Source organism: Dendronephthya gigantea, unplaced genomic scaffold (assembly GCF_004324835.1).
Source record: "Dendronephthya gigantea isolate DGI-Jeju-01 unplaced genomic scaffold, DenGig_1.0 000186F, whole genome shotgun sequence".
In the NCBI taxonomy this organism is placed as follows: domain Eukaryota; kingdom Metazoa; phylum Cnidaria; class Anthozoa; order Malacalcyonacea; family Nephtheidae; genus Dendronephthya; species Dendronephthya gigantea.
In genome coordinates, this window is record NW_021163196.1 from 351,706 (window position 1) to 366,522 (window position 14,817).

At 35.0% G+C, this 14,817-nt stretch overlaps 1 protein-coding gene and 2 long non-coding RNA genes across 9 annotated transcripts in view; 1 reads left to right on the forward strand and 2 right to left on the reverse strand.

Moving 5' to 3' along the window:
* Positions 1-4,277, reverse strand: part of LOC114538483 (N-lysine methyltransferase KMT5A-like) — a 6,714-nt gene extending 2,437 nt beyond the window's left edge. Inside the window, exons 1-5 of the mRNA XM_028559667.1 lie at positions 3,808-4,277; positions 3,662-3,724; positions 3,230-3,323; positions 421-499; positions 94-244 (exon numbers count right to left, since the gene is read on the reverse strand). Coding sequence (XP_028415468.1) covers positions 94-244; positions 421-499; positions 3,230-3,271 — 272 coding nt within the window. The 5' untranslated portion in view covers positions 3,272-3,323; positions 3,662-3,724; positions 3,808-4,277. The remainder of the gene's footprint in view (positions 1-93; positions 245-420; positions 500-3,229; positions 3,324-3,661; positions 3,725-3,807) is intronic.
* LOC114538484 overlaps positions 1-12,021 on the forward strand; it is a 13,359-nt gene extending 1,338 nt beyond the window's left edge. Inside the window, exons 3-11 of one of the 7 annotated variants that reach the window (XR_003688750.1) lie at positions 469-521; positions 1,407-1,472; positions 2,075-2,166; positions 4,663-4,739; positions 8,692-9,237; positions 10,085-10,133; positions 11,355-11,422; positions 11,534-11,619; positions 11,760-12,021. This is a non-coding gene — a long non-coding RNA (uncharacterized LOC114538484). Of the gene's footprint in view, positions 1-468; positions 522-1,406; positions 1,473-2,074; positions 2,167-4,662; positions 4,740-8,691; positions 9,238-10,084; positions 10,134-11,354; positions 11,423-11,533; positions 11,620-11,747 lie in introns of all 7 variants that reach the window. The other 6 variants (XR_003688749.1, XR_003688751.1, XR_003688748.1 and 3 more) reach the window with 6 other exon arrangements.
* On the reverse strand, positions 10,393-11,554 carry LOC114538485. The gene is made up of 3 exons (XR_003688753.1): positions 11,493-11,554; positions 11,161-11,242; positions 10,393-11,079 (listed from the first exon to the last, which is right to left on the reverse strand). It is a non-coding gene; the product is annotated as an uncharacterized LOC114538485 (long non-coding RNA).
* Positions 12,022-14,817: the final 2,796 nt, after the last annotated feature.

Here is a 14,817-nt window from a genome sequence, read left to right on the forward strand (position 1 = left end):
AGGATCATATGAATAGGATGTCTGACACAGGGCAAAGGCAAATACCAAATTTAGATCATCTTTGATACACTTCTATAGAAATGTAAAACTTACCAAAGAGAGTCGAAAAAGAACAAGAAGCTTCCAAGCTCTTTGACATAGGCTTCTTCACGTCTAGCCCCTTCATCTTTGCCAATCAATTCCCCCTTATATTCAAGGAGGAATTCTCCTTTTTGAAATTTCCTTTTTGCAAAGACCCCATCACCTATTATATATACAAATATATACAGTTAAAAAACAAACTTCCAAATTAGCTCAGTGAGCAATTTCTTTCTGGCCTAATTATATTAGACTTATTAATTTCTAATAGGGTGTTTAAATTGTATCTATATAGGATAGTGCTAAAGCACCAAAGCATCGTTGAAACTTAATTATATATACCAATGATGTTATTGATATATCTTTGCTCAAGGTCTTTACTATCTTCAGGCAATGTCTCCTCATTGGGTTCTTTTTGTCTCTAGAAAGCAAACATCGACCAAGTAACATATAAATTGATGTGTATATATATATACATGAGCCTTTACCAGCAAAATATTACTTCAATATTTAACTTCAGTATAACCATACAAGAAACAAATCACAAAGATGCAATGATTAATTTTGAGAAATTTAGGATTGTGGTATTTTCAATAATTCTGCAAATGAATGATATTTGAGCAGATATGCAAATTAGTTCTGGTAATCTGCATATATACTGTGTTCACAATTTCTCGCCATGGGGTAATTAAATTACCTAAGATGGCTAAGAAAGTGGATGCTAATCCAGTGAGCTGCAACTATAGGACAATTTAGAAACTATAACTAATTTAATCTAAGTGTACATAATCTTACAAAAATGCATTTAGTATGTGGTGTTTTAACTAGTTGGACAAACTGGTGGTTGAAATCATGCAACCCTCAAAAGAATTTATATTTCATACAAATGGTCTGGCTATAACCTGGGACTGGTTGTACTAAGACTGGATAGCCTTATCCACCAGATAGTAATTTTTTAAGCATTGTAAAAATGCTTGATAAGCAATATTGAAGAAACAAAAATTACAACTCTGCATGGAGTTAACAATTTTTAAAGAAAATTCCCAATTTTAGAATCCTAATTAAGGTCTAATCCAAGTTTTACCAAACAATGGGCAATTTTAGAGATATTGAAAAACCACTATCCAGTTAGCACTATACAGCTTTCATACAACTGTTACTGGGCCCTGATTTTTGAGATATATTTTGGTGTAAACAGAGTAACATTTAGGAAGTTACTATTTATAGTTGATTATATTTATATATCAATCACTGACACATGTATCAAGTAATTTTTGTCTATGTTCCTCACACAACAATTAACACACATATTTTTTTAATTTTTTCAGCCCTGGTGATTGTACAATGTACAATGTCTATTAATTGTGTCTATCTTTACATGCATTTAGTAAGAGGTGAGTCAATGCACAATTTTTAGCATAAACCAGTTTTGTGGCAGATCTTTGGTTGTCAAAATAAATTACATTGCATTGCAAATTCAAAATACCAAATAGACTTCCAAATAGTTTTTTAAACAAAAATCCAACAATGCCAAGTTAGAGCCACAGTAATTTACCCTCACAGTAATTTACCCTGTTTAGATCTGTCACTGTAGAGGATTTAAAATTTTGATTTAAGTGATCTAACAAAATTTTAGGAGTGCCAGGTAGCGGTCAGCATAGTACATTTTCCAGAATTAATAGCGGTCAGCATACATTTTCCAGAGATACATTTTAATAAACTTCATTTGTGGATTTGCATATTAACTCAATTGAAATAAGGCTGACTGGCCTGGATCTGAACAACAGACACAGTTGAACCGCAGACTACTTAGTGATATGCTATACATGCTCCTAAACAGTTTAATTTTAATTTGAATAATTGCCGACTGTTGTGTTATATTTTCCCAAATAAGCAGTTAATTTGCATAGTTGAATAGCTGTATACTGAATTATTTATCATGCATGTTCATGCACAGAACTGCCTTATTAAACAGGCTTTAAACAACTTGACCTAGGCTATTACAAGGAAGACTCGTTATACTCAAAGAGAATATACACCCTTCACCTACGAAGGGATATAAACTGAAGTGAAAATGACAAACAAATGGTAAATATCAACGCGTAGAAGTAAAAATTATGTACAGCATAATAGAGCCGGGCCTATAATCTCTCATCGGTTACCGCCATCAGTTACCGCCATCTTTGAAATGCTAGAAAGCCGGTTCAAATGAAGTTGTCCATGTTTGGCCAAAAAGTATTTATTTCTGTTTGCATTTGTTCACGCAAGCCAAAGTCAAAGATGCACTTCGTCTTCGCAAAAAGACTGATTTGAGCAAAATCATTTTTCGCATGACGGCATGTATACGTTATATTATGACTTGGCTCTTTGTGCCCAGATAGATTAAAGGTTAAATATTCAATGACAATGTAACGGCAGTAATGCTATCGCGCATTTAGACGGAACGACTGAAATAATTTCATTCAAAGTTCGTACATATGTAGTATATACCGTTTATACAGCAATACTGCCAATAACGTAACCGTATGTGAGCCGTGCCCTTGGTTTTGTCCTTGGCTTAGGCATATAGTACGCTAGCAGGCCTACTAGTAGTATATGCTTGCCTTCATGCATTTCAAATCTCAGAAAATTGCAGAAAAATCCTATCTGCTGGTAGTTTATTATGCTGCATACACTTAAGTCCATATAATTCCAATATACTATTTAACTACGGTACCTACGTAGCGACGACATTAATAAACCATTTTGTGACCTTAGGCTTGGCTCGGATAACTATCGCGAAGGTCGAAGTCCGATTCATATGAGAATTTACCTATATATCGCCCGTGGCTATTTATTCATCAAAAATTGACAAAATACTTTTCCGCACTAACTCCCCTGCTATTATTTTTGCTAAAAATTGACTGCATACAAGAAAAACAACTTTTGAGAACTTCCTTCTTTTTGAGTTTACGCACGCCATGAAAAGACGCAGCTACGATGTTGTCTGACAGCTACGTTTAGTTTTAGCGCAACCTAGTTTTGATTAGGATGCTAAAATTATTCTAACACGAGTTGTAGTTACCATTACATAGACATGCTTGGCATATTCTTTATATTTTCACATTCAGAGGCCATATATGCAAATGAAAATTTTAGTTTGAAACCTTACCTTTATTCGAAGGCTCGAACGGGCTTCTTTTTGGTCCGCCATTTTATTTCGTTGTGTCTGTTTCTGTTCAGTAGAATTTCACTGGAAAAGAAATCTAAAACCAGGAAAAGAAATACGAAACTGACACACTTTCCTAAGAAAATTTAATTTTACTTTTAAAGAAGGGTTGGCATTCTCGCATATTTCGCATACTTCAAGTACAAATATGTAAACGTCTTTGCGCGTTTAGTTTTGAAAACGACAACTTTTGGTCGAACTGTTGCTCGCAAAAATTGCGCGCACCTGAATTAGTCTTATCGCCGTTTAGGAACTGCTGAAACAGGTTGCAATTGCTAAAAACCGAGGAATATTTTCAATTTTCTCACAAAATATCGTTTTTAACAATACATATATATAGAAATGGAAATCAAACTCGCTTTTGAACTAACGAACCTGCTTCTTCTTCGAATCCTTCTTCAGACGTTTTGCTCTTTTTTCTTGGCAAAACGTTTTTGGCTAAAATAAAAAACTCCGTTACAGCTTGCCACAGAGTTCCTTGGAACTACAATAATGCTTGTAAACATCAAAAGCCAACGTACCTTGATATGCTCAGTCAAAATTTCACCTTTTGGTGACGGCAATTATCTGCGATAGCTCCGATAACAGCTTACCCGTAAGGTTGCAGAATATCGAATGACCCAGGAAGAACGCAAACGCTGAGATGCATAAGTTGCTTGAGCATGCTTCATGCTGGTTCTGTTGCGTGATTGGTAGAAATTGCCGCTATAGGCTATACATGGTTTTGATTGGGCGTAGTAACCGAAGTTTTCACACACTCGGGATACGCTCACACGAAACCCGACGATTTCGCGTTCGACTGAGCTCGCGTTCGTCTGGTTTCCTTGTGTAAATACATATATTTATCGTTTCCATGCAACATGTGAACATCTTCACCTAAATGCCTAAACCAGACGAATTCAGGCGTGGTTTTAAAGTCGACTGGTCCAGTTTGGGTATAGCCTCAGTATTTTGAAAATAAATTAAAAGCTAGCCACCACATTTTGATGATTCTGAACCCACCTGTCCAATTACTTTTTTTGGGGGACAAATGACCATTTGTGATTTTTAGGAAAGAATTGATCTGTAAATAATCAGTGATTAGGCCACAAATTACGTCGCAACTTTGTCATTTTCAATTTATAGAACATCCTAAATGAGATGCAATAACCACAACGCCAAAACGAGGCTCCGCCTTTGGCCCCTGAGCCTCGTTTCCGTATAATAGCGAACTAAATGCCGAGATTCACAAAAATCCTGAATGAGCTAGTAATCTTATTAAAACTATCTTGATTCGAACTACATAACCTACGGCACACTTTAAAGCTACCCTGGCTCGTTATCAATCCAATATTAGCTATCATGATACATCATGACAATATTTTATTGTCTTTTAGTGTCAACTATCGAGGGATTTAGCTAAGATGTCCATGGCATCAAAGAACCTTGTGACACACTACCTACTTCACATTTGGTAAGCTTTGCTCCTATCGTTTTGCTAGGTATCAGTATGTTTACTTAGAAAAAATGTCTTTCTATCACAAGTCTCTAACGTCATCACCCTCTTCCTAATATTTGTGCATGAATAGCTAATCTTATTACATAAAATTTCTGACATCAACTATCATCGTTAATTAAATTAACTAGTAGGTACACCACGTAATAAATACTGCAAGGTTCAAGGTTCTTTGACGCCATGGACATTACCTACGTGGTGTACCTACAAGTTAATTTAATTACTAAAGTCGCCGTGCAATCGTACAAGAAAATTATTATCATCGTTAAGATTGCAACATGTACATAAATATTCTCCCACAATGCAAGATAAGAAACTCAAATTGCCATCTTAAATGCCTGTAAGATACTTAAACTGCCATATAATAGTCCAATAGGAAAGTTAATTTTTTAGAAAGTAATTCGATCTTAAAGCTTATCTTACGTACATGTACTACAGGCATTAAACGTAGTTTTTCTAAACCCCAGACGTAGGACTAACTGTTAGGTATCAATAAATCGATCGTGATCTATTGGTTATAAAAAGAAAGATCATGAAAATTTCACCAGAATATCTTGTTTCGACGGTGAATATATCGTCCAAATCAGTATGATACTCCAATTTTTGACCGTAAATTATAGTTGGGAGTATCACTATCAGAGTGTAAATTGGTCCTGGGTCCGTTTGTTTGAAAGGCGTTTAGAAAAAAAAATGGAAAACAAGATTATCGATTTAGTGAAGAACTGAGTTGAAATATTTCGGTGTAAATTACTATAAATAGTTTAGTTTACAATGGAAGTACATGCATATTTAATGATAATTAGGATAATTATAAGTAATATCATGACATGAGGGAAATTAGTGATTAAATGCCCCGAAGGCGAGGGAGGTTTGTGTAATTACGCAAACCTCCCGAGCCTGAGGGGGCATTTAATCAATAATTTTCCTCATGTCATGATATTAGTTTGTAATATCATGATCAGCGAGGGTGACGTAGCGTATAATTGTTTTATGTATTGTTAAAAATTCATATGTGTACATCTCATTGCTTGCATGCCGTTGCTGCTTACAGAAGCGGGCGAATTAGGAGTTAAAGGCCCGCTCTAAACAATAGAACCCGAGCTGCATGATCATGATATTACAATATGAATAAAACCCCACAGGCTCAGGACTGGCAATGCACGCCAATCAGCACAGGGTGTTACTGTATAAAAAACACATAAACACATGATATAATCACATGCACAGCCTATAGAAGTTAACAAATGAAAACTATTTTCTGTTCGTAACTAATTGATTCAAGAATGATTTTAACATACATACATTTATTTGCGTGTTATTATAACTAATTTCATAATAGAGACCGCCAGATCGGACACTGCGTCTGACATGGTTATTTTTGCTGTTTGTTCCAGGGCGCTTATATATATATAAGCGCCCTGGTTTGTTCTAGTAAAAAAGAACTAGATGGAAAAATTTGGACAGAAAGCTGTTTAACCGAATTATATTAGTTTTACCCTAATATGGTTGAAAAGGGCTGATGGCAAAGGCCTAGCCACAGTTATAATTTCGTCCGAAACGGCCTTCCGGCCAGCTTTCCTGGACCCATACAGGTTTTCAGACTACATGTAATTTCATTTCCGCCTAATGTGCGCCTTGTTACTGAATTTATCTAATACTAATCGCTCCGCAATATGGACACCAATGCCACTTGCGTGGTCCCGTTTTAGTTGGAATCTTCCAGCTTTCCCACGTCAAAAACATGCAGTTTTTTGTATCATCCATCAGTCATTTTGTCTCGCCATTTAGACAAATGTATTGACTTGTCCCGGCTTGTTATCCGGAGCAAACTTTCGGTTGTCAGCGAGTGGTAAATAAAAATGAAATGTGTCTTTCATCAAAATATACAGTGTGTTTCCGAATTGGTCATTGTTATTTCTTTATTATGGGCAATTTAAACAATATGATTTCTGGTTTCTGACCTGTTTGTTGCTTAGTGTTAATTAGAGTTGCGAGCATGCATAAAGTAATATCTAATTAGCCTGAAATGGACTGATGGACATCTTCAAAGTGCTACTGCAACGAAATTTTCGACCTCTTTTTTTTGCTTTAAAAGAAATTCAGATTTGAGGTTGCTTTCCAACTGTTAACATTCTATATCATCAATAAAATTATGCTCCCTCAACTGCAGGCTATGTATGAAGTTAGTAAAAAATCATATCATGCTAAAACATGTATTCACCAAGAAAAAGACTAAAAACCCACTTTTGTATGATGCTATATATGCAGTAATGATGTGGATTCTAAACTCCTCAAAACTTAGGATTTGTTTTGTCTCAATCCTCAAATGTGAGTTTTTAAAATTATTTAAAACTGCAAAGATTATTTCCTTATTTTTTTTACAATTGTAAAATAGATAAATAACTTTCATTTGAAGTTATATAGGAAACAAAGTTAGAATAAATTGTGAATATTAGGATTTAGTGACTTCATTATGAACAAGGTCTATTAATCAGGTCTGTTGAACTAATACTACATGTATATTACTAACATTTCGGCCCAAATAAACTTTTGCAAGTAGTGAGAACTTAGTTTAAATTGCTGAAAATGGATGTAAGAGTGAAGCAAAGTCTCATTTCTGACAAAATCTGACTTAAGCAGAAAAGTTAGTAAGCTATCGAATTATATAACATAGAAAATTAAAATAGAAAGTAAAATGGAAAATTTCTTCACAACTCAAATCATACCATAGTTCTTTCGACATTGTTTTATGATTAGACAAAACAGCTACATAGTATTCCTTTTCAGTTTTAAATGATAGATTAATTAACACTTGCCCCCCTTGTAATTCGCCTCAGAAAAAACCACCAAGTTGTCTTGCAATATTTTTTATATATTTACATGTGTCCTATATGTATATATATGAATATTATATCTATTTTCAGGTTTCAGATTAGCACTGAAGTGTGGAATTTAGAACTGTACTATACAGCTATTGTGATATTACTAACTATTATCACATAAATCAGTGTTACTTGTTGAAATATTTTTGGCAATGATTTGTAGCAAGGAAGTATGTTTGTATGAATAGATTCGATCATGGCACAGGCACAGAATACAGGAAACAAGTGAAAAAATGGCATTTAATGATGATTAAACAACAATTCAAATTTTGTATTTAACCATAAATCCAGAGTCTGGTATGAATGGGGTTGAAAATACTTGTATCTCCTTACAAAATGATTTAGCTTTTGAAATCAGTTTTTCCAATTTTAATCATGGTGGGGATTGTCAGGCTGCAGTCTGCAGATCACGTTTTCTACGCCTATAACTATGGTGCCCAAAATTTGACTTTAAGCAAATTTTTACTTAATTTTTTTATTCTCTTGTTTACGAAGTTGAATATCTTTTTTCTTAAATATTTTCTGGTCCGATAGAAGTGATTCCTTCGACGGCTAAAGTTTTAAAACGAACAGTGCCAGTTTAGAAGCACATACACTAAAGCAGTGGATTGAAATTTTACCCAGGGACAGGGTTGCGCTAACCTAGCTTTGAACAACCGGCCCCAGATTATGAAAACATATAAACGCAACATGTCTTCGTGAGTGACCAGTGAACTGAATATAACTGAGTTATTTTACTTATTTATTACATTTCACTGGTCATTGGTCACCAGTCACCACCAAGGCAGATAAAACCAGGAACAACGGAACGGGGAACACCGGAACAGCGAGGATCCAAAACAGAACAGCAAAAACATTGTTTTAAATATTGACAAAAAATATCGGGTTGATAGCTATGATGCTGTACAATGAAACTGTTATTCAAATAATATTGCCAAGAAATGTGTCTGACCCTCTCTGTTCTTATGCAACAGCATTCTCTAGCTCGTCGCTACAATTACTTATTGTTTTTATATTATCAATTCCAGGTTCGCATTGCATAGCAAAAGACGTCATTTGTACAAAACTATTAAGGTAAGTCAAGGTATTTGCTGTGAGGCAAGCATTACAGCAGACATACACTGTATTCACGACTTTACTATTTTGCTAAAACCCAAGTGTAAAAAATATTAACGGGTATGATAAAGAGTCTGTTATTAGAGCTTCGCAATAAAGCAGAGCAACCGATTTGAAAAGTCGTATACGAGTGCAAAAGGTAATATTCATAATCATTGTTTTACAGTATTATAGCTACTGTATGTTCTTTTTTCCTAGCATCACAGAAGATTTTTTGCCCACTATAAAAAAGTTGTTTTTGTGGTTTTGTGTTTCGCAATGCTGTTTCGGTAACATCATTTTTGTTTCAGCTTCCGCTGTTCCGTGTTTCCGTCTTCCGCTGTTCCTGGACCTAACACCCGTTGAGCAATGTAACAAAATGAGATTGTCGAATATGTCAACCGTTACGATGTTTTTCAATACTGAAATTGAATTTCTGCAACTGAAAATCTGAAATCACCTGGTGAATTATGGCTTATGTGAGTATACCAAATAGTTTTGTTTATGATTCATAATTGTCCATGCCAGTTATAATTTTACTTTACAATATCCTGTATTAATTAATAAAGCTTGTCAAGCGTCAACTCATTCCGCAACTCTCAAGGTTTTTGACGAATAAAAACACTTCATAGAATATAAATAGACCTTATTTTTCATTTCAATCGAATAATCGCTACGTACACGTTTCTCGATCTACGATACGGCGGAACGTTTAGCCAAGCGAATGGAGAACGGTCTTTACAGTTTACCATTTTGACCGTCAATATTAAGCTAGACAACATCACACTAGTTCTTTGTTTTTTTTCTTTACTTTACAATTTGGCCTCAAATATTTGCATACTCTCTGCACTGTAATAAAACTATAGGCCATAATTTTTGTTTCTCTTAAACTGCATGGCTTTTGCAATATTTTACTATCCAATCTCCAGATTTATTAAAACCCCCCAGCTTTATTGTATTTCTATCAGTATGACGTTTGCCTTGCTTTATTTAGTGATTAACTGCTCTTTACCCTTGGAATGCATGTTGTCATCTTTTAATTTTAAATATTTTTTAAGTTATAGGGGCATAGGTTTGACATGTTGCTCTATATATAGAATCTCCAGTACCTATGTCACTGCCTCAGTCTCTAAATTGAATTAATGTTTTTCTTGTATCAAAACCAAGTCAGGATAAAAGCAATTTCTTAATTATGATAGATATTAGTGTCCAATGTATAACTTTAAACAAAGCATTTAAGTTTTTCAGATTTAATTTGTCATGTAACTAAATACCATGAACTATAAACATTAGATAAGTCATCTATATCTTTACCTTATACCTTAGATATCATTTTTCAACTCATAGTGAGAATAAAGAATGGATGGGGATATATGTAAGTATGATACTCAATTCTACCTAGTAAATGAAAACATATCAATTAAAAGTATCATTCTTTGCAAATTTACATTGGTGAGGATATAAATGTTTGAAAATGTGTCACACACTTAACAAATTGTTGTGTGCATTGTTGTAAAATTTTTGATAATTATATACTTTTGGCAACACTGTAAAAACAATAAATTTGAAAAGAAACTAAGGTTGCAAAATTTGAATAACTGAATATTATTAGTCCCTCACGTAATGCTCTTCCCCAACTACTGCCATAAGTAGCCTAGAAATCTATCTGTGACTCATGCTTCGACTACATTGTTTATGCACGCAGACAGTTTAATATTGCAGTCAGTATTAAACTGTCTGTGTGGATATATTATGTACCGGTAGTTGAAGCCTTAGTCACAGACAGATTTCTGGGCTACTTATGCCATGTAAACTAGCTTATATTAATGCTGATATGCCTGCATGTTATGTATGTCACATAATTGTGGAATGTAAGACTAATAAAACATGAATTTTTACAAATAAACCTGAAATATTATTGATGTTGGTGTGAGGTCTCATACCAGCTTGGGTGGCTTATTATTTTGTCTGTGCTGATAAGTGAGATATATTAATATGGCAGTCAAATAAAAAAGGCAAGAATAGTATAGTAGAGGTTGACTTACTAATTGACTTGTGTGAATTACACTACAAAAGAAGTCATTTTTTTATATTGTTAAAGAAGTATGTTCTAGCTATCGATTGAATGCCTTGCAGTTTCTAAAATACAGGGTGTATCAAAAAAGTACCCCCTTTTGATTCACATTGTCTAAATTTTGTAAGAGTTATGTTAAATATCACTTGACACAACTTCTTTCAGTAGTTTCCTTGTTCATACAACTTCCTTAAATTGAGTGATCTTGTTTGACAACATTTTAAAATTCATCCTTGTTTAATGTTTCCTGTTCAATAATATCATCTGATGCATTAGACACACTAAAATAATAATTTGGGTAAATAGTGCTTAATTGATTATTACTTACCAGTCTTTAAGGCTTCCTTGTTTCTTGTGAGATATTGTCTGCGTTTCAGCACCAATCGCATACATATAAGTTTTGTTTTCATCTACATAAGATGAAAGAATTGAATTATTCGCAATCTATAATAACACCAAATTATTTACTTTAATAATATAGTATGAAGAAGGTATAAAAAATATTTCTTAATATTTATCTAGAATTAATGGTAACCATTACGTGCAAGCCAACTAGCTGGAGGACCATGGTCCAACGTGTCATCTTGTAGGTGAGGTAACTCTGATCCATATGCAATATTGCGTATACAGACCTACTATACGTATATGAAAAAAGCTTACTTGTAATTGTCACTAATTTTTTTGGTATAAATTTTGAACAGATCCTAAAGCTCAATGCTATACTTTCTGGGCCATCGTTCTTTGATTTCTCAATAAAGATTTGTCCATATATTTATGTCAGCAGTAGGTAAGCTCCTCATTGTTTTCCTAAACAGGATTCAATTTTCTCTCAAAAATACATACTTCGCTTTGCAATAGCCATTGTAACTAAATGTTAGAAACCTTTTGCTAACATATCAGTATCTGACCTGACAGAGTATTTAACAGGACCAAGGCAAGAAGAAAAAGTACAGCTGACTGCCTGTGAGGCTGTGAACAAAACCTTATTCTCCAACATCTGGTATCAATTTTCTCAGCTAGAAGTTTGGTTGTATTTCCGCTGGTTTCCTCGGAGTAGAGAAATAAATGAGACAGTCAGCGTGGGCCGAAATTTTGGTCGGATGATAACTTTTGATTTCGTTCGTTTCGCATTATCTTAGTTGTATTATAAAATCATTGATAAATAGTGACAATATGTATAATATTGTAAGGGAATTAAATAGAATTATAATATAACATTTATAGTACGCGTGTGCTGATTGTTCGAGAAGCGTGTTTCTATACAGTTTTAGTAATTCATTTAAAACAACTGGTCCAATTACCCACTCGTGTACAGAACACCCTGGATCTGGTTATCACTAACCTACACAGCTTTTATCAATCTAACGAGACCCTCTCATATCCACCATTTGGCTTATCTGACCACTCTGTTATTGTAATTAAACCAAGATCTAGAGACCCTAAGTCGAACTATAAAAAGGTAATTTATAGAAGAAATATGAGTCCATCGCGTATGACCATGTTTGGGCGTTATCTCAACCAAATTGATTGGAGCCAATTCGAAACTATTGGTACCTGTGAAGATAAGAGCAATCTTTTCACCAGCATTTTATCTATTGGTCTGGACCATATCATTCCTGAAACGCGTCATCGCGTTCACAATAGTGACCATCCTTGGATTAATGAGAAGCTTAGAAGCTTAATTAAACTTCGACAACGTGCCTTTACTTCTGGCAATCTAACACTCTTCAAGTTTTACCGAAATAAGGTCAACAGACAAAGGAAACTTTGCCGAGCCAATTTCTATATTTCCAAGGTGGAACACCTGAAACAACTAAATTCTAAGCACTGGTGGCGCGAAGTCAAACGTCTTAGTGGAATGGATGATAACAATACTACCCTTAGGAAGAGTATCCAGATTGAAAACGCAAATCAGCTCTCTTCTGAAGAATTGGCTAATCTAATTAACATTTCCTTCTTAGATCCTATGAAAGACTTCTCGCCGCTTATTTCAACTGATCATATTATAAACACTTCCAGAGACCAGATTCCGATTTTAGCATCAACCTGGTCAACTTACGGAAAACTGAAATCACTAAATTCCTCTAAGGCACCAGGACCTGATAATATTCCGAATCTATTGATATCTTGTTTCGATCCTCCTAAATAGTTCCTTTAAAGATCAAAAACTGCCAGAGTCGTGGAAGTTAGCCAACGTTACCCCAATTCCCAAGATCAAACCTGTTTATGATATAAATCAACACTTGCGACCAATTTCACTTACGTGTTCCCTTTCCAAGCTGGCGGAAGATTTTATCATCGAGAAGTATGTCGCCCCGGCCATCCTAGATTCTATTGATGTGAACCAATACAGTGGCATACCTGGATCCTCTGTAAAGTTAGCTCTTATTAGTATGTTACATAATTGGGCAAAGGCAACTGGCGGAACAGGGAACTCAGTTCGAGTGTTTCTATTTGATTATCGCAAGGCCTTTGATCTAATTGACCATACTATATTAGTAAACAAGATCTGCCAGCTCTCAATTCCACCTTTCGTTATCAACTGGCTAATAGATTTCCTGACAAATCGAAAGCAGCGAGTAAAACTCGCGAAAGACTGTTTCTCCGAATGGGGTAATGTTCCCTGCGGGGTCCCACAGGGGACAAAATTGGGACCCTGGTTATTCATTCTGATGATCAATGATCTAAATTTGTCAAACTTCGACCACTGGAAATATATAGATGACACGACAGCATCTGAAATTGTCTCAAAGAATCAACCCAGTCACTTCCAATCAGGGGCCGACGAATTGGTCACATGGACTAACCGAAACAAGTTCCAGTTGCATAATAAAAAATGCAAATAGTTGTTAATTCAATTCCAAACAATCAGAGAAGAGTTCCCCAGTGTTCAGCTAAACTCTGGTTCCCCAGAGTTAGTCCGGCATGCGAAGATTCTTGGACTAACTATTAGTGATGACCTAAAGTGGTTCATGCATGTTACAGAGCTTATTAAGAAAGCAAATAAACGAATTTATTTTATCGTCCAATTGAAGCGTGCTAAGTACCTCCAAAAGACATAATTAACTTTTACTGCTCATGTGTCCGGCCTGTTCTCGAGTATGCCTGCGAAGTGTTTCACTTCGCACTACCTGTTTGTCTCAGCGAAGCGATAGAGCGTATTCAAAGAAGGGCAACATCTATAGTTTTCCCCGGGCTACCATATGGTGATCGATTGGAAAAATCAAATTTGGTAACACTGGATGAGCGCCGTCGTAAAGCCTGTGAAAAACTCTACCAGCAAATATCTAACAACCCTTCACATAAACTTTCTAGATTACTGCCTGCAAGAGACTCTGTTACCTACGTTTTAAGATGTAGGCGTAATTTTCAATTACCAATTGCAAAAACTAATAGATTTTTAAGATCTTTTATTCCTGCTAGTATCAGAGAATTCTCTATCAAATAAATTTGTATATAGTTCTTTATTGTATTCTACTTAGGTTTTAAAATGTACATGTAACACATAATTCAGCTGTATATAATAACTGCAAAGTGTTCATTTTATTAAATCTATCTATCTATCTATCTAGTATACACCCGACTCTTGTCTATTAAAAATCCTACATTCTGATTGGCTACTCAACCATTGTCTATTCGTGATGGTGAACGTTTGGGAAAAATTCGCTCGCGCGATCGTATAAAATTGAATTAATTAAATTATTTTTCAGTGTAATTGCGGTGTATCGATTATTTTCTCGAGATTAATGTATGTAGGTGCAGGGTGTATACTAAAACTCGCCTTCGTTGTCTATGTCTATGAGCGAATAGTCAACTCAGGCTTCGCTTTCGTTGACTATTCGCTCGTAGACAACTCGGAGTCGTTGTCTAATTAGCCTTTCTCACGATGACGCCATTTTTGGGGTACTTTTTCTCAAAACCGCAAGCGTGAGACCTCATAACGGCCACAGTCTTTAATTCAGGCTGGAGTTATACTTCCAATGGT